The 26022-nt window shown below is 39.1% G+C and overlaps 1 protein-coding gene across 7 annotated transcripts in view; it reads left to right on the top strand.

The window, feature by feature from the left end:
• The window catches only part of rtkna (rhotekin a), a 62004-nt gene extending 36248 nt beyond the window's left edge, over positions 1 to 25756 (top strand). For 4 of the 7 annotated variants that reach the window (XM_026931587.3, XM_026931591.3, XM_053228957.1 and 1 more), the window contains exons 2-12: positions 11864 to 12063; positions 13077 to 13138; positions 14386 to 14439; positions 15147 to 15264; positions 15811 to 16035; positions 16162 to 16256; positions 17009 to 17115; positions 17226 to 17354; positions 18633 to 18798; positions 20309 to 20413; positions 21838 to 25756. In XM_026931587.3, coding sequence (XP_026787388.3) covers positions 11864 to 12063; positions 13077 to 13138; positions 14386 to 14439; positions 15147 to 15264; positions 15811 to 16035; positions 16162 to 16256; positions 17009 to 17115; positions 17226 to 17354; positions 18633 to 18798; positions 20309 to 20413; positions 21838 to 22397 — 1821 coding nt within the window. In that variant the 3' untranslated portion in view covers positions 22398 to 25756. Of the gene's footprint in view, positions 1 to 7130; positions 11769 to 11863; positions 12064 to 13076; positions 13139 to 14385; positions 14440 to 15146; positions 15265 to 15810; positions 16036 to 16161; positions 16257 to 17008; positions 17116 to 17225; positions 17355 to 18632; positions 18799 to 20308; positions 20414 to 21245; positions 21353 to 21837 lie in introns of those variants that run through there. The other 3 variants (XM_026931593.3, XM_053228958.1, XM_053228960.1) reach the window with 3 other exon arrangements.
• Positions 25757 to 26022: the final 266 nt, after the last annotated feature.

The raw sequence follows: 26022 nt of genomic DNA, 5'->3' as shown, positions 1-26022 counted from the left end.
GTCGTGTGTGTGTGTGTGTGTGTGTGTGTGTGTGTGTGTGTGTGTGTGTGTGTGTGTGTGTGTGTGTGTGTGGGTTGGTGGGTGTGTGCTCTGGCTGTAGGCCACTCTGAAGGCATCGTTTTCCTCTAAATGTATTAATTCTTGGACACAAAATCATTGATTAGACAAAACAACTGATATCACTGCACTACAATCCATTAGTTACTGTAGCTGTCATGATAAATCACACCTACACAGTGTGTATCTCAATCACAATACACATGATATACTGAGAAAATGGTCACATTATTGTATCATTAATTTATTCAAAAAAGCTACAATAAATTTTGTGTCATATGTAAAAATAAATTTACATTCTTTTATTTTTTCTAATCATCTCCCAATGAAGGCAGTATGTATGGTGTAAACTGTTGGCACTACAATTTCCAACTGTCAAGCATCCATTATTCTGTGTTTGTGGGATTTGTGTGCAGATGAGATGTGCTTTATACAGTTGAGTAAGACTGCTTCAGAAATGCTTTTGGTGCAGTCTGGCCTTTACTATTCCCAGCACTCATGCCTTCTTGTCTCCAATCCTACATCTAATAGCAGAAGACAAACAGTATTTTGCTTTGAGCACTGGCAACGTAGATAAGATACAGACTCCTAGTAATGTCCAGTATTGGTACAGGCATATCAGTAGAAAATGCTACATTGGATTTTGGAGAAAAAGAACAAATCTAGTATGATACTGTAACAAATCTAGCCTGAAATATCGCAGTGCAATATGTAGCAGCACAATAATGTAATACGTAATGGAGTCTTCATAATGTAACAGCATAATGTAATGTGTAATGCAGTCTTCCTAATGTAACAGCATAATGTAATGTGTAATGCGGTCTTCCTAATGTAACAGCATAATGTAATGTGTAATGCGGTCTTCTTAATGTAACAGCATAATGAAATGTGTAATGCGGTCTTCCTAATGTAACAGCATAATGTAATGTGTAATGCGGTCTTCCTAATGTAACAGCATAATGTAATGTGTAATGCGGTCTTCCTAATGTAACAGCATAATGTAATGTGTAATGCGGTCTTCGTAATGTAACAGCATAATGTAATGTGTAATGCGGTCTTCCTAATGTAACAGCATAATGAAATGTGTAATGCGGTCTTCCTAATGTAACAGCATAATGTAATGTGTAATGCGGTCTTCGTAATGTAACAGCATAATGTAATGTGTAATGCAGTCTTCCTAATGTAACAGCATAATGAAATGTGTAATGCGGTCTTCCTAATGTAACAGCATAATGTAATGTGTAATGCGGTCTTCGTAATGTAACAGCATAATGTAATGTGTAATGCGGTCTTCCTAATGTAACAGCATAATGAAATGTGTAATGCGGTCTTCCTAATGTAACAGCATAATGAAATGTGTAATGCGGTCTTCCTAATGTAACAGCATAATGTAATGCGTAATGCGGTCTTCCTAATGTAACAGCATAATGTAATGTTTAATGCAGTCTTTGTAATGTAACAGCATAATGTAATGCGTAATGCAGTCTTCATAATGTAACAGCATAATGTAATGCGTAATGCAGTCTTCGTAATGTAACAGCATAATGTAATGCGTAATGCAGTCTTCGTAATGTAACAGCATAATGTAATGCGTAATGCAGTCTTCGTAATGTAACAGCATAATGTAATGCGTAATGCAGTCTTCGTAATGTAACAGCATAATGTAATGCGTAATGCAGTCTTCGTAATGTAACAGCATAATGTAATGCGTAATGCAGTCTTCGTAATGTAACAGCATAATGTAATGCGTAATGCAGTCTTCGTAATGTAACAGCATAATGTAATGCGTAATGCAGTCTTCGTAATGTAACAGCATAATGTAATATGTAATGCAGTCTTCCTAATGTAACAGCATAATGTAATATGTAATGCAGTCTTCCTAATGTAACAGCATAATGTAATGTGTAATGCGGTCTTCGTAATGTAACAGCATAATGTAATGTGTAATGCAGTCTTCGTAATATAACAGCATAATGTAATATGTAATGCAGTCTTCCTAATGTAACAGCATAATATAATGTTTAATGCAGTCTTTGTAATGTAACAGCATAATGTAATGTTTAATGCAGTCTTCATAATATAACAGCATATAATGTAATGTTTAATGCAGTCTTTGTAATGTAACAGCATAATGTAATGTGTAATGCAGTCTTCTTAATGTAAAAGCTTAATGTAATGTGTGATGCAGTGCATCACTAATACATATTAAGTAGCTCTATGAAGATAAAGCAGCCAGAAGTGCTCTCTTTCTCTTGCACACTCAGCTTTGATTGATATAAACTGTCTCTCTAATCTATACATACTGAGTATTTGCCTAAATAAGGCACCACAGCAGTGTTTAGAGATTGTGTACATATGTGTATGTTCATGCAGGTTTGTGTGCGTGAGGCAACTGGAGGAAGATTAATAGTGGAAAGTGTGGTTTCTGTCGCTGTAGTAAAGGGCGAGCTCTGTACTTTTTATAAATCTGCGTTTAAGGCTTGTGTTTGTGTTATGATTTGCATTCCACCAAATCTGATTTCTTTGTTTGGACTGTAGTCACATGTAGTCACAGAGTGCTGTGCTCGGTTGCCGTTAAACAAGTTACTGACATTGTAACAAACTTCTTAGCTCAAGGTATGGCATATTTCAGCACAATAGAAAGGGTAGTACTTAAGGCTTCTGAATGTCTCAAGGCAAATCTGTATTACTGTTTTGACATTTTGTATTTAAACAAAGTTTATAGTCTTCAGCAATAAATGAAATATCCAGTACGAGAAATGCCCTAGTAGGGATGTACCTTTATTGAAATTCATACCACTTTACAGTATAGCTTTTGACATTCAAACCTTAAATCACAGTTTTATATTTGTTATAATTTCATAACAAATATAAATATATTAAAAAAAAAACAGTTTCATATTTGTTGCAATCAGTACCTTGATGTAATTCCTGCTACATAATTGGATCGTGGCACGTGGACCTCTTCAGAGAAAGTGTTCCTCAAGCTCATCTTTTTTTTTTTTTTTACTTTCCTCTAGCTCATTAGACTACATCTTCTAACACCCTCAAGCAGCACTGAAGCCTGGGATTAACTGCTATCTAAGATCAGCCAGTGTTAGCTTACTGTTCCCTCTGCTAAGATGCAAATGGAAACTCCCTTGCCCTCATTTATAGTCTTGGTGGTGATCTGATAGACAGGCGTGGAGCAAAGTGAAATATAGGGATGACGTAAAAATGTCACTATAATTTAAAAATGAAAAAAAAAAAGAGATACACAGTGAGGACATTGAAAATGTTATCAGCAGAGCATAAGGATTGTGGCTACACAGTTGTCCCATCACCAGGAATTTATAAAGTTGTTTGTTTCTCTTAGTCTTTATTAATGCACTTAACTAGATAATTAGCTGGCCATATGTTATTACATTATGTTAACTACCACATTTAAGCCTAGTCACTTAGGTTTCTGGTCGACTAAAACATGGGACTGTGCAGCACATTGGAGCCTTTATTTGACTGGTGTGCTAATGAATTTATGATTTATTCACCCCTGGAGTATCATTTCACTCTTGCTTCAGTCAAGGCTTGCAATGGTTTCGTGCTTCACCAAGAGGAAGAAAAGATGAAATTGGCAGTCTAGTCTAGAACATTAGGCCCTGCTCTTTCTCAGTTCTTTGGTTGTCCTCATTTAGAAACCACACTTAGTGGTCCATCCCTGTGTGCACTCCCTTTGTGAAGGATCATAGACTTTTCTTTTTAGTGCTACTTTTGTGGTTTTTTAGCTTTTATTAGCTGTTTTAGGCTGCGCCTAGTGCATTCAAACATTTTTTTGTGCAGTTCTTTTCAGCAATTGAATGCTCAATACAATGACCCTTATGTATCTTGTGCATTCTTTCAGTCTGACAAATTGGCAGTAATCAGTTGCTCAAATTCATGGAGCCCACATTGCATGATATGTTTTGGGTTTTTTTTTCCCCCCCAGTTGTAGTTAATCCCATTGCACTCAAGAGTGTGTAAACTATTGCTGCTCTTGCTTAGTGGCCATTGTACTTCGGCTAACTTATCAAAGCTTGTAAGGATGTATGTGATGTATTTATAATCATAGTATAATGACATTAAAGAGTGGAGATGGAGATTAGGTGTCCATTTAAGAACAGCATTCCCCCTAAATTCTCCCTACTCCTCTCTGCTCCTTCAGTATGTGTGTATTTCTACTGCCTTGTACTAGTGCATTGTCATATACAAGAATTCAGGCAGCAAATGATAGCAAAATGTTTAGTTGACTTTCCCAGTGAACAAGCAGTGATCAGACTCATGCTTAAAAAATTTCTTGCAAATCAGATTTACTTACTGACTTTAACAGTTTGGGGACGCAAATATAAACTGTGGAATGTGTTACGCAGTACTTAGTAACACCCCCTTTAGCAGAAATCACAGCCTGCGAGCGTCTATTTCAGCCTTTCTATTCTTGCTTTAGGAATTTTTTTCTCTTCCTCGTAGACAGCATTTAAGTTCAGAAATATTCCCCTATTGTTTCGCATACACTTACATGTGTGAGATGTACACCCAGAGTGTAGTCAACTAATTTTGCGCATTATTGAGTTATATATTTTTCTCGGGTATTTTTGTTTGCCAGTTTTAACACGTTTTGCATAGTTGTATACATAACTGCAAGTTCTTCTGTTTTATCGTCTGATGAAATGTGTCTATCCTGATGGCAGTGCTCTATTCCAGGATGACTCCACCCCCATCCACAGGAAATGAGGCTCACTGAATGGACGATGAGCATGACAATGATGTAAATCATATGCTATGGCCTTCACATTCACCACATTTCAACCCAGTTGAACTCCTAGGGGGAGATTTTGGAGTTAGGCAGCGTCTCTACCACCATTATCAAAACACGAGTTGAGACAGTTTTGGGAGAATTTTGGTGTTCATCACTCCCGTACAGTTCCAGAGACTTGTAGAATCTATTCCAAGCTGCACTGAAGCTGTTCTGGTGACAACACTTTACTAAAAGTTGTTTTTTCCTTTAATTTGTCATTCATATGTACATGTGGGATACATATTGGATGTTTTGCACTGATATGTCAAGTCAAATTCCTCTCCTCTGTAGATTTGATGAATAATGAGTTTTTGATTTTTGATTCCTCCACATCTCCAGCCAGTACGCATCTGTGCTGGAAGCCTGTGCTCCTTTGTGTGGAGAACAGCTGGCTGCAGTCTCAAAGGCGCACAGCACGCATTTGCAGATAACGCACATACACGTCTCAAATGGCCCATTGTACTCATAATAATGAGAGCAGTGTGCTGCTGTGGCTCTAATGGAATGCCGTTTTAGCCTACATAATGCTGGTTAACTAATTGTGCAGTTATTTGTTGCTGAAGTCCTTTTTCTTATTGCTTGGGTGTAAGAATTAATCGTCAGCTCTGCTTTTGGCTAAGTTTTTGTTGCGTATGGAGGGATTATAACTGTGGACTGTTGTGCCAGGAGTATATTCAAAAACTACAAACAAACACATCTTGGCTCTATAAAACTAGCCAATGCGAAAAAAAAAGGCTCAAACAATAGTGTTTTATTCTGTTCTTCAGAGAAACTGGGCACATATTGGGATTTGTGTGACTCAGTGCAGACTTTGTTAAAGTTTTGAGCATGTGGGAAAGGGGTCATGGTGTGGGTGAACAACATGACAAATATATCTCATCTTGATAACTGAAGATATTTTCGTGTTGCATGATAAAGTTGGGGTTTTCAACAAGTAAAATGCTAGTGCCATGTTTAAAAACCTACAAAAGACTACGGTTTCTATTGTATTCTTATTCAACATTTCCATAAATGATGTAAAATAAGTGGTACCAAAGTAGATTTTAATGTCCAATCAGATGGGCAAATCAGTAGTCAGGGTACCCAGGACAAAAAGATGATTTGGTATTAGATTTTTATTCGGAGTTATTCATAGTTGGCCAGAAAAAACTCTTCTCCTGATTGTCACAAAATGAAAGTTGTCATTCGGTAGGTAGCTATGTTTAAACTGTGTACACTTCGCAGTGGTGTGATGGATCACCATGCTGTAACTGCTGCACGCTACTGATTCTGAATCCCACCACGTGCTGCGCTACACTCTTTGCCTTGTTAACAGAGTGAATGTTTTTTTACTAAGCAGATTAATTTGCATGCATGGATTACTGATGATTCAAGATCATGAACACTCACGTAAAAGTTGTATAACTCGTATATAACTCCCCAGTCTCAAATGGTATGTTTTACGTGCAACACGAGGACAGAACACTAAATCTCATTGCAGAAACGCTTTTTGTCGAGGGCGCAACCATGATGTGCTACATTAGAAGAGAATAATAATTATATGCAATTATATTATTAATGCACTTAGCTAGCTAGCTGGCCATACGTTGTTACATTACATTAGCTGCCGCCTTCTAATCTGTTCGGTTTCAACAAAGCAAAGCATGGGACTGGGCAGCACATTGGTGCTCTCACTTGCCCACTGGGCTAGTTAATGAATTTATCATTTATCCACCTCTGTTTTGTCCACCGTTAGTATACTCTTGGCCCTGAGAACATCCATCATCCACCAATCGTCATTCTAAATGAGAGAAGGAGTGCTGGGATTATGCTGACCGAGTATGTGTGTGGGTGAGCGCATAACTGCGGTCAGCTAATTGGAAGCTGGATCTCTCCGGTCAGTGAAAGCCTGCATTTTGGGTGTGGGCAGGAATTTAGCTTTTCCTTCTGTGTTTTGCTTATGGGTGTCACTGTAGTTTGTGCACTGTAAGAGCGTTGTGCAGGTATAATTTGCACTGGCAGCTGTACCTTGTCTGCAATAGAGTCAGTAGTGTGAATTAGTGCATAACGCCCAAAAGGTTTTTTTTTTTTTTTTTTTTGTCCCCTCTCTTGCTGACATTGCTTCAATACCTAGTAAAACTACAGGAGACCAATATTATCTTCACAGACAGCTACATGAGTGAAAACTGAATTTTCAGTCACCATTAAGTGGCATGGCCAAGTGTAGTGGCAGATTTTTTTTTCACCAGACTACCAAGACGTTTGAATAGTGAACCTGTGGTTAGCTTATAATTCGGAGTGAGTTTTGGCCATCAGTGCACACAAAACATCAAAACCAAAGTGGAATAATGCTTTTGCATTGTTCATTGGTGAATAAATCATGAACCTTGTGTTGCTGTGGCTGACGATTCAGCATCATCCTCCAAAAGCGAAAACTCATTGCTCATGTTATTGCTGCAGCTGCTTCATAAACTCTTATGAGGTTTGGAAAATACTAATATGCCGGTGTAAGTGGTTGCATGCTTGCGGTCAGTGATTTATTTATTTTTTTCCAATACCTCTTAGTCTCACTCCAGTTTACACAGATGTGCTTTTATGCTATCCAGGTTCCTCCCATTTCCCCTGTTCTGTGTTGAGGGCTGGCCATCAACGCTTCACTCTCCCTCTTTCCTTCTCACATCCTTCTTTTCACCTCTATTGTCTTGGTCACAGCAGAGCCATGATGAAAGCCAGTTCAGTCAGGATTTAAGGGCAGGACGTGACTTTACAGCACTTCACAGATTGATATGAACCATCTGAACTGAAGCTGATCTTACTCTTAGAGTACTTATTATAAAATACACTCTGCTTTTCTTAGCTTTGTATGATGATTTAAACAATATAACAGTAATTGCTGTTGCATGATTTCTAGTGTGCAAATGTTTAAAGCAAATTGTCCTCATGGAGATCAGGGTTTTTCCTGTTTATCACAAATCATACGTAGTACAATCGTAGTAGATTTTGTATTGAAATTTACCTGTATGTTGTTGGTGCTGCCCACTTTAATATCAACCCTTTTTTTTTTTTTTGGTGCAAGGAACTGTCAAAATCAGCAGGAATTGCCACCACGTTGTCTCATTTGTGATAAGACACAGACGGGGAATGTTGTCAGCTCACCTATGATAAATGATAGTCACCAGTGACACATGGCACATCATTGCCTATAATTGCTTACATTTATCAACCAAGAACATTTTCATACATCAGTCTGTCACACAAACCCCCTTGTTTATCTCCTTTTGGTCGCTCTCCTTGAGGCCATCCTCAGTGAGAGACCATGAACAGGCAATGAATGCCAATAAAAAAAATTTAAAAAATGCATCTATGAGACACAAGAGTATGGAACAACTTCTTTATCGTAAGAACCTTCAGAGGTGTGCTAACTGCAAAGTGAAGAGTTTATGAAAATTTTATTTGTAATATTATTGGCGCTCAATTTCTTTACTCTTCTCCTAATGCTTAGCGAATGTCATGCTCTCATACAGGCGTTCTGCCTTTTTCATATGAAAAGAGCTGTTGGTTAATTTATTGAGGCTTTTTCCGGGGGGAAGACTTCAAAACTAAAGGATATTCTCCAAAGACCAGAGTCACTTCCCATGACTCAATGGCATTTCCGATAGTCTAGCAGTGGAGTTACCACGGTCTCATTGCAAATTCTTCAGCAATTACAGTGTAATTATACAGGCAGGGGATGGGGTGGTAAAGTAATGAGCCCAGTTTGAGTTTCTGAAGTTTAAACAATGAAGGAGGTGGTACTGGGTAATTATTGTCCATTAGCAAGCTAGTAATTAGCTTTAGGTCACAGAAGAAATTGAGAAGAATTTACTGGTACACACGAAAGGTTTTCTTACTGTGTGTTATTGCTTTTAGTCTGCATTAATGAGCAAATGCTTCGAGCCCTATGTTGCTTTGTCATCTCAAATTCAGTTCTTCGTCTGGTTCAGATCGTTTCAGGACATGACAAAGGACTGGCTTGCTTGCTTATTTATTTATTTATTTATTTAAAAATGGCAGAGCACTTTCTTTTTATTTCTGCTTTGATACAAGATGATGACCTCATCTTGCTCACTTATTCCCATCAGCGCTCACTATGCATTATGTAGGAACAGAAGAGTGTCTGTGTCCTCCCTCGTGTCATCCTCTTATGATCCTGCTACCCCTCCTTCCCTCTCTTTTTCACAGTCGTATGCAACTGGCCAAGTTCCCATTTACTCTCTCACTTTTTCTGCCTGGCATGTTGCCCTCTCTGACACCTGGCTTGAACGATGGGGTGTCTGGCACCAGGGTGTGTGTGTGTGTGTGTGTGTGTGTGTGTGTGTGTTGTGTCTGTAGTCATACATATCACAAACATGTTCATGCTGACAAATGTTTACCTTTAGACAAACACACTTGCTTAGTTTGGCGTGAAGTGGTTGTTTTCTCAGCGCTGATTCAGAACGCTTTTGACTGTTATTTACAAAGCACTCATGCCATTTTCACACTACTTATAAATGTGTGTACACACGCTGACTGTTTGTACGCCTGTTAGAGCAGCTGCAGAGAGAGGCTGTGCATTATTTCCATCTAAATAGATGTCATTTGCATTTACATTACCAGATTTGTTCAGAGTAAAGCATTCGTCTCGAAGCTTATCCCCTGTTCTTAGCCTGGGGTAAGAGCTGATATCTAAAGCCACTGCTTGGATTTTGTTTTTGCTTCAATTCAAAGTTGGCACTTCGTTGGAAATGTCGCAGAGCTTGTCACGCTTGTTGCTGAAAATGAATGAAGTAGTGGCATAGGAAAGTCATTATTACTGAAGAGTAGCTGAGTGTGGACTTGTTTGTGGGAAAGCCCCTAGAGCAGCAGCCTGGCTCTTTCACTGCTATAAATACTGTGAGGCCTTCTGCTGGCTCAGAGGAGAGCTACTGATCTGCCTGAGACACGAGATTCTCAAAGGTGTAGAAGTGTAACGCAATGCCACTAGCTGTTCAGTGCTCCAAATATCCATATCTGAATCTGTATTTGGATTTAAACCCAAAGTGGGCAGTTAATTAAATATGAACTCTATCACAATGCCATCACTGTCAGTATAGTCTGTGAACTCTGGCTCTGACAGTTCCTCAAGCTCAGCTACATCACTCCAGTTATATCATATTTTATTCCTCTCACCTGCAAGATCTTTTAGGTCTCTTACTGTTTGTTTTGGATCTTTGAAAATCTTTCTGGCAGTTTTTTTTCTCTGACTCAAAGATTCTGCAAAGGAGAGGAAGAAAAATAACTGTGTCCGTGTATGAATTATGGTTTTACTGTTGGTGATGGCATCCCTAAATACTTACATATCTTTTTATATCCTCCAGCTCTGTGGAACATCCATAGCTTTTTTTGTTTTAGGTCTCATATTAGCTGTTTTCATGATCCCACTAACTTTTAGCATGTATGTAAACATATGCATAACAGTTTTAACTCATTACACAATTAAATTAGGCTTTTGAGCTTGCTAATAAAGATAACACTTTACTTATCCGTAATGGCTGAGGTTGTGGTGTTTTAATAGGCAAAATGCCATTAAATTTTGTTTTGTAGTTTAAGTTTAAAATAGAGGTACATTTTAGTATTTTTTTCTTTCAGAAATGGTTTCTGTCAGTGTAACTATAAGCATTACAAACCTGATTTACATCCTTTCATACTTTCTTCAGTTGTAGATTGTATATCGTTGAGTTTGAATAAATTTACATTAGAAATGCCCTTTATTATGTCTTCTGTCTTCAGAAGTGGACTTAAAGCTGGAATCTGTGTGTGTGTGTGTGTGTGTGTGTGTGTGTGCTCGTCTTGTATGTGTCTAATTTTTGTGTGTGTGTGTGTGTGTGTGTGTATGTCTGTGAAGCAGTTGTGTTCCGCTAATTGGAACCCAGGTTATTCTTAATGAGCTCTTCAAGTCCAAATGTGGGTTTATGGGATGTCGCTATAGCAACACAAGCATGCAAGCCTATTACATGGACAAAATGGTCTGAAGTGTATAATTTGAAGGAGCACAGAAGCACACACACACACAGTCCAGCATTATGACACCTCACAGCATTTTATCACAAGGAGGAGCTGGAAATGATCCCTAAACGGTCAAAGTTGAAACATCTGTGCTTTCTCTTTTCACAGCTGTTCCCCCTTATTACTTCTCTGTCTTGCTTCTCTCTTTCTAGCAAATCTTTCTCAGCAGGCTTTTTTAATGCTTCTGCTGCATAGGGCTGGGTAATATGACTAGTATTGATTATGCCATAATACCCTTTTCTGAGATATTGCTGAGTTAATTTTCTGGATTGCAACGATTTACGTAATCCTTTTTAGGTGACAACACTCAGTAATCACTCTGTCTTTCCTTCTTTTACTTTCTCTTACTTCTTTCTCTTTTTTTCCACATCCTTTCACATTTCTCAATCTTCCCTTGCCAAGCGCAAGTTTCAGTGACATCTTCAGCTCAGCACTGACTACAGTTCCTGCTCATACACAAACACAGGGCACAGGGTGTGTGTTTCAGGTTTTCACAGTCCTCTGTTGGAGATCATGAAGGATTCATCATGTCCGTATCTACTTCAAAGCAGGCCATGGTCTTCCATTGTGTTAATTTCTGCACCCTGCTTCATGCATGACTGAACAGAGACACTGCAGGAATTGCCCTGGTGTGGAGCAGTCAGACGTGTTAGGGAGTTAGAGAATGTTCCCTAGGAGAGGGGGAGGTTTGTGTCTGCATCTTGAGGCTTGTAAAAGCTGTAAATATTTGTTTAGTTATTGTCAGCTTTATATCTTAAATATATCTTATATGGTGCACATGAGATTTCTCCAGATCAAGAGAATGCCCTTTTATCAAATTAATGGTGGAGAAAATCATTTTTGCTGATATGATGGTGCATTGGTAAGGCAGTGTTTAAGATGAGCAAACATTCTTCTGTTAAACTTTTAATTAAGTGCAATGTTAAACAGTCTCTGTGCTTTTCTACCTTGTTTTAGGACAGCGACATCCAGAAGAAGATTGACTATGAGATCCGGATGCGAGAGGGAGCATGTAAACTCCTGGCCGCTTGTTCACAGAGGGATCAGGCGCTGGAGGCCTCTAAGAGTCTGCTTACCTGTAACGCTCGCATCATGGCATACATGTCAGAGCTGCAACGCATGAAAGAGGCGCAGGTCATGCAGCGGGTGGCGCGGAGGTAGGACATCATGTTCTATTCTGCCTACTTAACAGCCTTATTATTTCTGGATTAATATTAATCATTTTCGTTTATTTTAGACTGTATGTTTTTAGTATAATTTGAGTGTCTGATAAAAGCAAAGTAGGTTTACAGAGTCATGAGTCATAGTTCAAAAGGTCAGATCGTTCACATGGCTTTAGAGCTGGATCAGCAATTAGCATGAGATCAGTGGATATATGACACACACATATACTTGTTTCTAGAAAAAGCAGATAATTAAAATGGCAGAATATAGCATCGAAATAAAGCAGAGATGCCTGGGATTCTGCACAACACATGACATTGAGTGGTCTAAGTGGAAAAATTGTGCAGGGGTCAGTTAGAGTTCAGGACATGATGGTCAACCCTTGCTACATTCTTAATTTCATCCTGTATGACAAGCATTGAGTCTAAATAATTCTCTCACAGTGAGTGTTTACAAGCAGGAAATATCATTAATGTGAATAAAATCATTCTGACTCAGTTTATGAATGCACTGTTAGTGCATCCATGACAAATCTTCATTTACATGCACATTACATAATCCGAACCAAATTTATGCTCAGGTAAGCAGTAGCATTTAAAGCCAACATTACCATAACAACAAGAAGTGCAAGTCGTGGCAGAGTGTGACAGGTAACTAACATTATTTCAGCAGTGTTCAGGATATACGTTCAGATTCCGAATGTAAAAGTGGCATTTATTTTTCTGTTCAACTGATTATTAAGTGCATTAAGTGCAATCTGTTTAATCAATCCTGATTTGGGTGTATATAGGATTTTTTTTTTTTCAATTCACATTAAACTGTGTTAAAGGATCATCAGACTGCATTATTCAGAGCTTATGTATTATGAGAATTTATTGATGAAACATGTTGAACAGTAAGTTAAAATGTGTTATTGATAAAACAGTAATCTTCTGTGGGATCAGTTTTAAACATGACACTGTAATTGTGTGTTCATGTGTATATGATGATGATGAATGTGTTTCAGGTCATCAGATGCAGGACCAATGGATGACCGATCTCCATGTAAAGGCAAAGTTGCCATTTCAGGTAATTTTACAGACTTGGTCATACAAATAATACATAGATATACATACAAATAATATTACCTAGAGGGCTGCAAATGCATGCCAAGCAGATATGACTTCTTTTAGATTTCGGGACTCTGTGCGTGTGAGTGTGAGTGTGCGTGTGAGTGTGCGTGTGAGTGTGCGTGTGAGTGTGCGTGTGAGTGTGCGTGTGAGTGTGCGTGTGAGTGTGCGTGTGAGTGTGCGTGTGAGTGTGCGTGTGAGTGTGCGTGTGCGAGACAAGGGACATTCCTGACTACTCTTCAGGCTCCATTGTGCTTATACACTACCCTGCTGGTTTATATATTAGCTTTGCAGTCTGGTGGGTTTATGATGCCACCTCCCACTCTTTAAAGTCTCTCACACACTCCCCCCAACACACACACTATAATATTCACTCTCTTCCCCTCAAACTGGCTGAAGTTACTTCAACCTGTGGCTACTGGCTGATATAAACTGTTATGTGTGTGTTGGAGTGTAATGAAATATTGCTCCAGGCCTAGCTCTGCAGCAAAGGAGGTAATTGTGAACTTATTATGAAGGTTTGCAAAGTGGGAGGTTTAGTGTTATTACCCTATGTAAGCGGGGTAAGACATACACACCCACATGCTATCTCTGTGACATTTTTATATAGCTGGCAAATTAAAATACCACACCAGGAGCCTCTACATTACCTTGTAACACAGTGCATGGGCAGTATACACACACTGACCACACACAAACCCCTTAATTCCTCATATGCTGCAGCCATAATGGCTTCATCTTTATTAATTAGTGTAGCTTTTTTTTTTTACTTAATTAGGTGGAATGTAACAGAATAAGCCTGCGTGAGGCTGAGTAGGTGGGCTGCAATGATGGAATGATGCACTACCTGAAACATTTACGTTTACGCCAGTAGCAGGGTAGTAACTGCCTGCTGTCATGAGATAAGAGTGTGAGTGTGTGAGTGTGTGAGTGTGTGAGTGTGTGAGTGTGTGAGTGTGTGAGTGTGTGAGTGTGTGTGTGTGTGTGTGTGTGTGTGTGTGTGTGTGTGGGTGGGTGGGTGTGTGGATCTGTGTGTGTGTCTCATGAGAGTGAAACAGTTATTAGTCCTGATCAACACTAGCTGCACAAGCGCCTGTCACCAGTGGGGTGTGAGTGTGTGTGTGTGTGTGTGTGTGTGTGTGTGTGTGTGCGCACTCACTTTGTCTTTTGTGTGCATTTGAACTTTTCTGTGCATTTGTACCATAGATCTTCGAATCCCTTTGATGTGGAAAGACACAGAGTACTTTAAAAACAAAGGAGGTAAGAATCAATAGTGTAAAAGGTGTTGATTCTGAACAGATGCTCATCGATTGGCTACTCTGATACATCAACACAAATCAGTGCATTTATGTTAGATGTAACCCACCCAGTCCTACAGCATCATTTCTCAAAATATAACTGTCCATTATGCATAGTACCACACATACAGTATGTTCTTAATCACACATGGGTGATATAATGACATGATAATATTTTTAGGTGTATCATTGGTAGCGTTAGCAGTTCTGTAACATCGACACACTCACATTAACAAGAGGCTTATTGACCATAAAAACCTTTTTATTTTTTTCCTTGTTTAATAACCTTCTTTTAGTTTTTATACATATGGTACTGCTGTTATACTGGCAATGAATAGTCAACCTAAATTTCATGATGCATGTCAAAATGTTTTTCTTGTATTATGTCATAGGATATTTTTTGCCATAGCCCCATCCATAATCACATGTTGTGGCCCGATATCGTGCATACCTCTTGCTTGTTGTAATATTCCCCACAAGTACAGACAGAGCTCAATATTTGCAAAAGTTTAGGCTGCACTCTCCTCTGCTGAAAGCATTGTTGTATAGAATCCCCCAGTGCAGTTGTTTCTTACACACAGGTCTGTTTGCTCCATTAGAGTTATGTTCTCTCTCTCTCTCTCTCTCTCTCTCTCTCTCTCTCTCTCTCTCTCTCTCTCTCTCTCTCAGAGCTACACCGCTGTGCTGTGTTCTGTCTGCTGCAGTTAGGAGGGGAGATCTTTGACACAGACATGGTGATGGTGGACAGAACCCTCACAGACATTTGCTTTGACAACACCATAGTCTTGTAAGTGTGTGTAGGCGAATATTATTGTTTTTTTTTTTTATTGTTTGTTTGTTTTTTTTAATTTGGTGCTTTTTCATCTGCACATTGAAGATTCACTTCACACCCCATATTGAATCCTGTCTGATACCATGCTCACTCCAAGCTCCTGCCAGACAAACTGTAAATCAAAGTGGTGTTACTTTTTATGAATTTCCAACAGACGTTAGTGTCAATCCCTGACTGTTGCCGAATTTCATTTTGTTGTGCGTATAGCCATTATGTTACACCATATATAGTGAGTATGAAGCCGTATAGAATTCCACCTCGCTGTGTGATATTCCTGAGTGAAGATGTGGTGAATATATGGATCTGGTTTGCCTAAGAAATGTTAAATCTAGCTAAAAGGGAAAACAGCAGTGTAGCTAAATTGAATCTTCAACATTAACACTGTCTGTGACAGTTTAAAATTATAGGATTGTAAATATTATTAAAACATTTTTGAATACGAACCCTCATCTCACATAAAATATGTCTCTAAGTTGTGGCTGCGTATCATGCTGTGTGCAGTAATGAAGCGAGCCCAGGTTTTGAGCTGAGGTTAGAGCTGTACAGCTGCTGTACAGAGGACGATTACTCAGCGGGCAGTACACCACGCAAGCTAGCCAGCAAGCTGAGCTCGTCTCTGGGCCGCTCATCTGGGAAGAAGATGCGTGCAGCGCTGGAGCCTGGAGCCTGCAGCCCCATCAGTAACGGCGGCAACGCACAACTGCTGCTGCCTGTACCACCTGTGCCGTGAGTACACACACTCACACATGCACAAACACACTCTCAGTATATTATATATTCTATAGTGCATATGCATAACACTTTACAACTCTTCCTTATTGTTTTTCCTCTACATCATATGTGTGTCTACAGAGGACCCAAATACCATCTCCTGGCTCACACCACTCTCACTCTGTCCCACGTTCAGGACAGCTTCCGCACACATGACCTCACCATAACTGGCAACGGTGAGCCACTACCCAAGCACCCCTCTCAGCTCACTATGATCTTATTCTCTCATTTTCTTTTGGTGGCTCAGAGATTAACGTCCTGTGTTAATTATCAGTTTAGAGTTCAAATCCCGGCGGAGCTGTAGAAAGTAATAATGATGCCTTTGTAAGAAATTGCTCAATAACAAGTTAAAGTAACCAAACTTAGTGTTTAATGACTAACTTCTGAACTGGGTGTACAAAGAAAAGCATTTCATTGTCCCTATGCATGATGATCTTTATTTCTATCTTTTGTTTTGTCTTGTACTCCTTGTACTCTTACCTCGTTTAACTGCTGTTTTGCAATGTGTTTCATTTTCTTTCATACAATCAATGAAAAAGCAATGTGATTCATTTATCTTGTGATAGAGATTTTCACACTGCAGATAATGTGAAGTCATTTAGAGCAAATTAGTTATACTGGATGCTTGTTATGTACACAACAGCATGCAGCTTAGTTTGCATTTGTGTGGGTTTGCAGCACTAGGCTTCTCTTGTGTATATTATTATCAGGGTTGCACTCATAAACCTAAGTGGAAATTGCTAGTAATGGCTAGTTAATGGGAGTGTGTCTGTGACATGTTACTTAAGGCATGTTAACAGCCCACCAGGGCCTGCAGCCTGCAGGTGCACAGATGGTATTAGCTTAGCTTAGTCCTTAGTGAAATATGTTATTTAAGAATTATTTGTAGTTCTAATTTGTCTTATTTTGTCTCACTCTGTGTCTGTAGAAGAGTGTTCATACTGGTTGCCGCTGTATGGCAGCGCGTGTTGTCGTCTGGCTGCTCAGCCCCACTGTATGACACAGCAGATGATTAGTGGCTGCCTCAGGGTCAAGGTGAAACATATACACAGACTTACAGACATACACACACTCTCTCACTCGCACACACACAATCTGTTTCACACTCCTCACATTTTTCACGCCCATGCTGTTATTCTGTCTAGCTCGGTGGGGATCCTCAAGGATGGACGAATGTTTTTGGTGTCCTAAAAGGGACAAACCTCTTCTGTTACCACCGACAAGAAGACATGGAGGCCAACGTGGAGCCCTTATTAACGATCGGCATTAACAAAGTAAGAAGTTCTTTAGTAACTAGTATATTTTCAAATACTGTTTCTACCTTGGTTGAGCATTTTGCCCTTAATGGTCCTTGTTGCAAAATTGTTGGACATGCAGCAGTGGGGTTGCAGAGACTGGGTGTTTTGACTCATTATGTTTTATGCTTTCGGCACTGAGTGCTGCATGAACGTCAGAGAAAGCACTGTGCGGTCTCTGTGATCAAAAGTCTTCATGCGCTTGGCACAGCAGCTGACAGCCACATTGTACAAACCCGGCGCCACAACAACTGTGATTATGGCATTTAGGCCACACACCTCCATCTGGCATAAATTACACATCACATGGCTTAGCTATCATGCAGTATAACAGCGCGAATACAGGTCTCTCAAATCCATACAGCATAACAAATGAAGCCAAGGAGGTGGCTTGGAAATAATTGGTTTGGAATAATCTTGATAGAATAATAAGAAAATTAATCTTATTAATTTAAAAAAAAAAAGAATCGTAAGAGTGGTTTGTACCATAGGACCTCTTGTTTGTTTCCTTGCAGTTTACATGACGTTTGTAAAATAGAAACTCATGGTTTAAATTTAAGCTCAAATAGGCATTCAGTAGTCGTTTTTACACTGCATTTCCATAAAATGTGTTTTCCATGATAATGTACCATTAAGGTGCAAAATGTTGGCTACACCACCGTTGACTGCTGAGCTGAGTCATTATATCCCTTGACTAGACAGAACATTTGTCATGACAGCTCCTGGTGTGTCAGACGTCTTGCTCAAAGTGTGAGTAGGTTGTTATAAAACACTGAGAAAGTATTTTCCTTTCAAGTCATATATTAATGCACTAAAAGATTGCCTTAACAAGTTGCACATCTTGTGAGGCAGTGAATTAATCTGTCTCAGACAGGAAACTGTCTGCATGGCTAGTGAAGCTCTGCTCCCACCTACTGGACGAGATGCCAACTAGAACATGAGGACAAAGCAATAGCACTTTGACCAAGCAATTCATGATGTCATTATGGCTAAACTTCCTGATGTCTGTCTACCTCGTATCCATTCGAAGCACTGAGCTCTATCTTCAATGTTCTGCATTTCTCCCCACATGGCGCAGTGCAGAATTTAAATCCACAGTAAAGTTGTTTACATTACAGTAACTGGCATATGTTGTGATATTTGCCACTGCTCACATGCTCATAAAAAGACATAGGTTTAATTGTGTGTGTGTGTGTGTGTGTGTGTGTGTGTGTGTGTGTGTGTGTGTGTGTGTGCGTCTGTCTGTCTGTCTCACAGGAAACAAGAATACGAGCAGCAGAAAGAGACCCCCAAAGCAAAGCTCAGAGTATTTGCATCAGTAACCAGTATGGAGGCGAGGAGGTCACACACACACTAGTGACAGATAGTCGAGAGGACACACAGCGCTGGATGGAGGCCTTCTGGCAGCAGTTCTTTGACATGAGTGAGTGGAACAGAGGACATCATCTGCACATTAATAGTTGTGTACAGTGCAGTGTAGATTAGAAGGCCAAAGATTTCCCACAAGAGGGAACTATTGGCACTCTAGTATAGAGAGCTGCACGGGAATGGGGACAGTGGTAATAACATAAATTTCCACAAATGTCCACTGGAATTGTAAAAAAAAAAAAAAAAAAAAAGAAAACATTCTGTGGTAAATGTTGATGAGCAGTATTCCCATGGGGATGTTTATAAAATAAACGCATCATGGTAAAAGTGGTGAAATGAGGAACATGTGGCAGACAGTAAGGTTCTAATTTACGCCAGACGTGGTGCAGAGGTGCTGAGTCCAGCACGCTTCACTGCTAATCAATGTGTCTTTTTATACTGGATGTTTGGTTGATGGGCGCACAAAGAATATTTTTCCATTTGAGTTATATTAATGCCTAATAAAGGCATAATTCCCAATATAGGCATTAATATTAATGCTTTTCCAATTAGAAACGTAGCTACAGTATGTTTATGCTATACTGTAAGGTCTATGCCCCTAATCAGAACGGCACCCAGCTAGCCTGTTGTACTGCAGCAGTGCACGTTCTCACCTCAACTAAAATTCAAATAAAACCGTGATGATGCTACTGAGCATAGGAATGAAAATCTTACTGGATTAACAATCTTTATTTAATCATATACAGTGGTAATATGTGTTCATAATAATCTGGTTAGTAGGAATATTTTATGTTGTATTTACTAACCCAGTGCAACAAAGCGTACAAATAAATGCCCCATATGCGACTCGAGTCTAGTGTGTACGCCGGTAGTGATCAGAAGGTTTAGAGTTCAAATCCCAGCACCGCCAAGCTGCCACTGCTGGGCCCTTGAGCAAGGCCCTTAACCCTCAACTGCTCAGTTGTATAAATGAGATAATTGTAAGTCACTCTGGATAAGGGTGTCTGCCAAATGCCATAAATGTAAATGTAAAATGTAAATAATATAAAATTCAATACTTCAGTAGCTAACTGATTTGTATTGCTTTTTTGTTGGCACCAAAAAGATGAATAGATGGTACTGCATGTTCCATATATTTAATAAACATTTTTGGAATGTCTAGGAGAAACTTGCCAAATGAATGTCAATATATATAATAACAAATATATTGACAAATATTTATGACAGCAGTATGCGTCAGGGCATGCAGGGACAACGTGGGATCGTGTTTGTGTGTGCGGGGGACCGTCAGGGGTCACATCAATGCCAAAGGCACATTATATGAATTTGATTGTCAGTGGCAAACTAGAAAGAAAATTAATACAAAAAAATACTTAATCAAAAACTGGCCATAACTTAAATTGAAAATATTTTTTGTGCACATTCTAATGGTTAAATACTCAATCTTTTTAAAATTAATTTGGAAAACTATGATTAGATCTTTTTATTTAAGTCCCTGCTGCTAGCCATTACATTGATGAAGAAAGCAATTTCTTGGTGGACTGAACAGCTGTGTCCTCCTGCAGGCCAGTGGAAGCAGTGCTGTGATGAGCTGATGAAGATTGACCTGCCTTCACCACGCAGACCTGCACTGGTTACAGCCAAACAGGGCTCTCTCTACCATGAGATGGGTACGTCAGGAAGAAAAGAGCAGACATGCTTTGCTAAATGGATAATCGAGAGTTTTTCAACCTAATCTCTATTTCAACACATTTCTCTGTACTGAGGACATATAGGGGTCTCAGGGCAGAATTTAATCAATTACAGTTTAAATAAAAAGAAAACAACAGTAAAGGAGAAATGAGAAAACAACTTAAAGATGTCTTTTTGTCCACTGCAATATAGTAATTTCCACTTACCTTATCATTGACAAGTGTGATTACACATAACCACAAATTCTTCCCACTAAAAAGAGGAAATCCCATTTCTGAATGAAATGATCCAAACTTAGAGATTTGTCTAGAGAAGTTACAAGAGAAGTTGACAAACACCTTTGACTGAGGAATGCTTATTCATTCTCAACGCTTATTGAAAACTGCCTTCAGACTTCATTTATGACAGAAACTGCTGTAAGCAGTGTAGATGAAATTGATGGAGGCATAATGCCCCTGTGTTCACACCTCTTTAGATCCTTACACATCCTAAGCTGAGTCTCTCTAAAATATTTATTTTTCTATTTCTGGCACTGACTTTGTGTCTCTGTTTTTCTGTCTTTCCTGTTTTCTTCCACTTTTGTCTTTGCTTTGGGTCTGCCCATTTTGTTTTATCTTTGCGTTGGTTTCAAACCTCCATTTTCTTTTCCCTTCATTTTTCTTATACATGCATTACTCAATACGTTTATAAAAAAATCTATTTTACACCTAATATTCTAAAACCTACACATACTGTATTTTGTTTCATCATATTATATGCATGCACATTCCCCTTATTTTGCCCCTTGTGGTGGTTTTGCCCTGTCCTTAGCTCCCCCTCTCTCTGCCCCTCCTTCCTGTGAGGGCCTGCTGCTGCAGGATAACGCTGTCTCTGCTGAGATCCGTGCACTGCTCTCCTCCTATTACAGTGACAGGTGAAGTAACCAGGACGGTTGTTTCAGACCTTTAACCAGCTTTCCTGCTTCTGCTGATCCATTCTATATGGTGCCTTGGCCTGGTTGTGTGAAGAACATCAGTACATTTTTAAACGCCGTACTGACCTGACGTCGTACTTATAGAGGAGTCCTAAAAACGATAAAAGCTAGATACAGGATGCTATCTATTGTTATTGTTATCTATTGTGGTATTGGCTTTACATGAGAGCATGAGTGATTGCATGGTAGTTTATGACACTGTGTATCCTTTAGAATTAGTTCTGAAGGTTCAGTGGATTGATCTATATTAGAGGCATGTGCTGGAAGCCAGGCTGTTATGGATTAGTTGAATCACAAAATGAGACAAATTTTTTAGATATTTTTTTTTATTACAGTTGCGCAAACAACCAATAACATAAGCACAAGAAAGCTTCTGTCTGCCTTTGTTCAGAATGTTTACAGTAACTGTGCTGTGTTTCTGTTTGACAGTTATTGACACATCTGATGACATCAGTGCTGTCACCGACATCCTGACGAGGCGTATTGAGGAGTTTGAGTTTCAGACCCCACCTCACTGGATGTCGTTATTTAAGGAAGAGCCTCCCGGTAGCCCCCAGAACCTCCGGCACCACTCTCCACACCACTCTCCCAGCCCCTGCTGTCACCGCGCTCGTGCTCTGCTCTCCTCTGAGGCCAGCCTCGCCTCAGACAACTCCAGCCCCTGCAGCTCTAGCCCCTGCTCACCCCACTACCTCGCCTCCAACCGTTTCCGCCCTCGTACACTTTCCCTGGATGCCAAGCTGTCCACGCTGCGAGGAAGAAACTATGGGGGCCTCCATTGTTCGTGCCAACCTCCATCATCCAGCTCGCTCCATCAGCAGGCTCCGCCGCTCTCCTGCTCCAGCTCCACTTCCAGTAACAGCTCGAGTGAAGGGAGCAACAGCCCAGAATCAGATCTCGCCTTCTCGCGACCTTCCGGGGCACGCCGCAGCCTGAGGAACCTCCGAGCAAAGCTGGACCCCAGAAACTGGCTACAGAGTCATGTTTAGTTCCTTAAGGTTCCTTCCTGAGAAAAGACTTTCTCACAAAATGACCTACTTCTTTAAGAAAGGATTTTAAACATTCAGTCCTTAAGCAACCCCTTGAAAGACCTGGATTGTCCATGAGAAGGGTAACTGCGTAACTGTCCTCAGTGTGGCTCCACAGGCTGGTGATGGACAAAGACGCTAGTTAATGGGAGATTTCCTGTAAATGAGTTCAGCACCATGGTGATGGATAGTTATTTATACCTGGTTCAGTATATGCAGTTTATGCAATACAGAAATCCTATAATTCTCAACCTCAAGCTGGAGTACGGAATTTCTAACAGAACAGGCATTACCAAGAGTCGAAGCACTCCTCCAGTCTCTTTCAAACTGGATTAAGGGTCTGCAGTCAGTTGCAGCAGTTGAACATAAATAAAGTCATAACATAGTGCTAACTTAACAGCCACTACATTTAAATTTACATGCTACTGAAAATTTGCTATACTGAAAATGAGCTATGAAAACAGTTTCATAGCTTAAAATGTACAGCTACCATTTTATATGTGCAATGCCATATAAAATCTGTTCACAATGTTACTTTACTATAGTTTAGTGTAATTATATGCAGATTAAATTAGCAGCAGCTTCTTTAGTGCTTTTTGTCATTATTCTTTTTGTGAAACGCAATTTGTTAGATATAACCTTATTTAACATAATACAAATAAAAACAGTGAAAGCAACACTAGCTACCTTACTGCCTGTTAGGACAATTGATGTAGTGTTTCCTGTTCAAGCCTGATACAGCCTGATTTTCCACCCAGAAATATCCAGCCAACAGCAGTGATTTGGTCTCAAACTGATATTGATGAAGTGCTAGATGATTAACACACTGTGTAGGCAAAATGATAAGCTCAAATCTCTAACTGTACACCTACATGGTGCACCAAAGTGTATAAAACCCTGACATTGGTGCTGTGCTGAGAATGGTCCATCACTGAATGTCTGTGAGCGGTGGTCCTCTGGTGGTCACTTTGGTGGTTACTGATTGACAGAGAAGAGGGAAGCTGACAAATTGTGTGTATATATAAACAGTCACTAATTCACTAATCTTACTAGTTATGATGCACCTTAAGTGTCTGCATTCTCAGAAAAAAGGGTACTCAACTGTTCCTTTCCTTGTGGCTGAGGTGGTACCCTTATCTTTCACCAGGAAATGTGGATATAGTGTACCTTTAAAAACATTTAATGCACATATTTCGTTCAAAAGGTGTATGATTGAGGGTACAGTGTCAGTGACATGAAATGGTATAGTTTAGCACCCTTTCTTCTGACACAAAATTATATCCAACTGACGTTCAACTGGCTGCTGAATTGGCACAGTAGTTCATCAATAGTGGTCAATTTCACAAAATCCATGTGAAATTTTTCACTCTGATGTTACTAGTATACCTTTACACATTAGCTGCTTAATTAAGAATTAAAAATCATGTAATCAGTTTTCATTATGTTACAGGCTGCTGTAAAGATGGTGCTACCGATTGAAATACAGAAATACATTAGGTCAGAAAGTATCAGGTGTTATAAGAGTACCCCACTATGAAACGTCCACGACTATGCAAATGTATCCCAGTTGAAAGCGTTATCTGCTCCACATTTCATTTGCATCATCAGTGCAGTTTGCTTCTCCTTTACATCACTGATCTGTGATTTTAGCACTTTTACAATAAGCTGTTAACGGGAAAGTCAGAGCAAAGTGTATTTTGTCTTTTCTGTGCTTTATACAAGAGGTCAATACTGAAAATAACAAGATCTAGTCTACACTACACAACTCCTATATAATCAAGCTGATAACTGAATATAAATGTGTACGTCTCAGGATTGTCGTTTTCACCATAATGAAGTCTTCTGATCTAATCACGAGTACGTGAATAATGACCACACAGTGTGTTAAGATGCAAACCAGGAATAGTGAGTGTGTGGTGTAGTGGATCAGTGTTCTCTTTCAATTGTTTCTGTTTACTGTAAAATACGTCAGTATGGTGGAAGTGGTGAACTTATACACTGTATTACTGTACTGAAGTGATATTATTAACTAATACCGCTTTTCATTGCTAATTAAGAGCCACCAAGGTGAACGTTTAATCTGTAAATTCATTCAGGCTGTTTCCTGTTGTAAAGTTTTGTAAATTAACTTTCTTTGTTGCCTTCGTTAAAGCTGTATTTTACCATATTCCTTTTTGTTATAAATCCAGCTATTGAGATATTTTATCAGACGAGTACAGGTCTAACTATTCTGGTAGATAACATTAGGTTTAACGTGGAGATGAGCATCCTGTCAGCAGGCTGTCTGCATGCACATTGCCATTGGAGCGAAAAATAACTCAGCATGTAGAATAATACTAGAAATGCAAATTATTAAAAAAAGCTTTAAATAAGCCTGAACCAGGTGTCTGATTTTTGTATTTCACTGTAATTACTTGTGTTAAGCACAGGATTGTGATGCATTAGTAGATGACGTACCAGTATGACAATATATTGTGAGAAGGAAGTCTGTTATACCACTGGTCCACAAAAATCCTAGACAGTCTGCATACTTCTTGGAAACAGGGAGAGAGCAAAAATGTGAACTGTCTGGAAGTCTTCAAAAATCTTTTACACCTATATACCATTAACTTTATGCTATATCTGTTTAGATGGTGGCATCACAACGAAAATAATCATGCCAGATGTGGTTGTGTGGCCCCTGAAATGTGCTGTAAAATACTTACACCACAGCAATGTTGAATTCTTGATTCTGATTAGTCAGAAAGTGTTAATTAATTTTCTATAATATCTCTAACAGCTACGAGACAAATCACAGGTTTATATTAATACACTCATTCTAATACATTAGAGTTACATAGTGACAACACAAAAACTTGTGTTAAGTGTGTACTTGTTGATATGGTGACGTCTTCTGCGAGCAAAGTTTTCCACCACCGGAAATTCTTGTTCATAGCTGCTATAACGTAAGTGATAACAAGAACCAACTTGTTTCAAAAGCATTCCACAACATTTAACTATAAATGGATAAAGTGTATGTGGTGGTGTTCTTAAATTGATACAAATTGTAATCCTTGGCAAATTGCTGTGGTATAAGAGAAATAAAACACTCTGGGATGTGTTGTTGTAGAAGAATAATCGACTTTGGTGTGGTAACACATCACACCACCCCGTCATTCATTATTTTCTAACACATCACACCCTGAAGATGTATTAGTGTTCTTTACTTAAAACATGCTAGTTTTTAAATATTTATTTATTTATTTTTCCATTTCTCCTTGAGGCTAACCCCACTGTATATGTTAAAATGACTGAACACTATTAAACACCATTGATGAAAATAAGAAACCACAAAAAATGTGTGGATATCATACAATTTTACCGCTAATATGAACAGCTATTAGGACATTTCTAATAAAAAATACTTATTTAAGTATGTGCAATTTTTTTTACTAATTCAATAACAAGTTCACAATTCCAGCACAAAATGTTGAGGATGTGCTGGTGACCAAAAGGTAATGTGCATCAATAAAAAGGATTTGTGTATAGATAAATGTTACAAATTCAATTTGTGTAATACTTTACCTTAAAAAAATGACAGAAAAAT

This window comes from Pangasianodon hypophthalmus, chromosome 24 (genome assembly GCF_027358585.1).
Source record: "Pangasianodon hypophthalmus isolate fPanHyp1 chromosome 24, fPanHyp1.pri, whole genome shotgun sequence".
Lineage (NCBI taxonomy): Eukaryota > Metazoa > Chordata > Actinopteri > Siluriformes > Pangasiidae > Pangasianodon > Pangasianodon hypophthalmus.
This window is presented reverse-complemented; position numbering and strand designations above follow the sequence as displayed.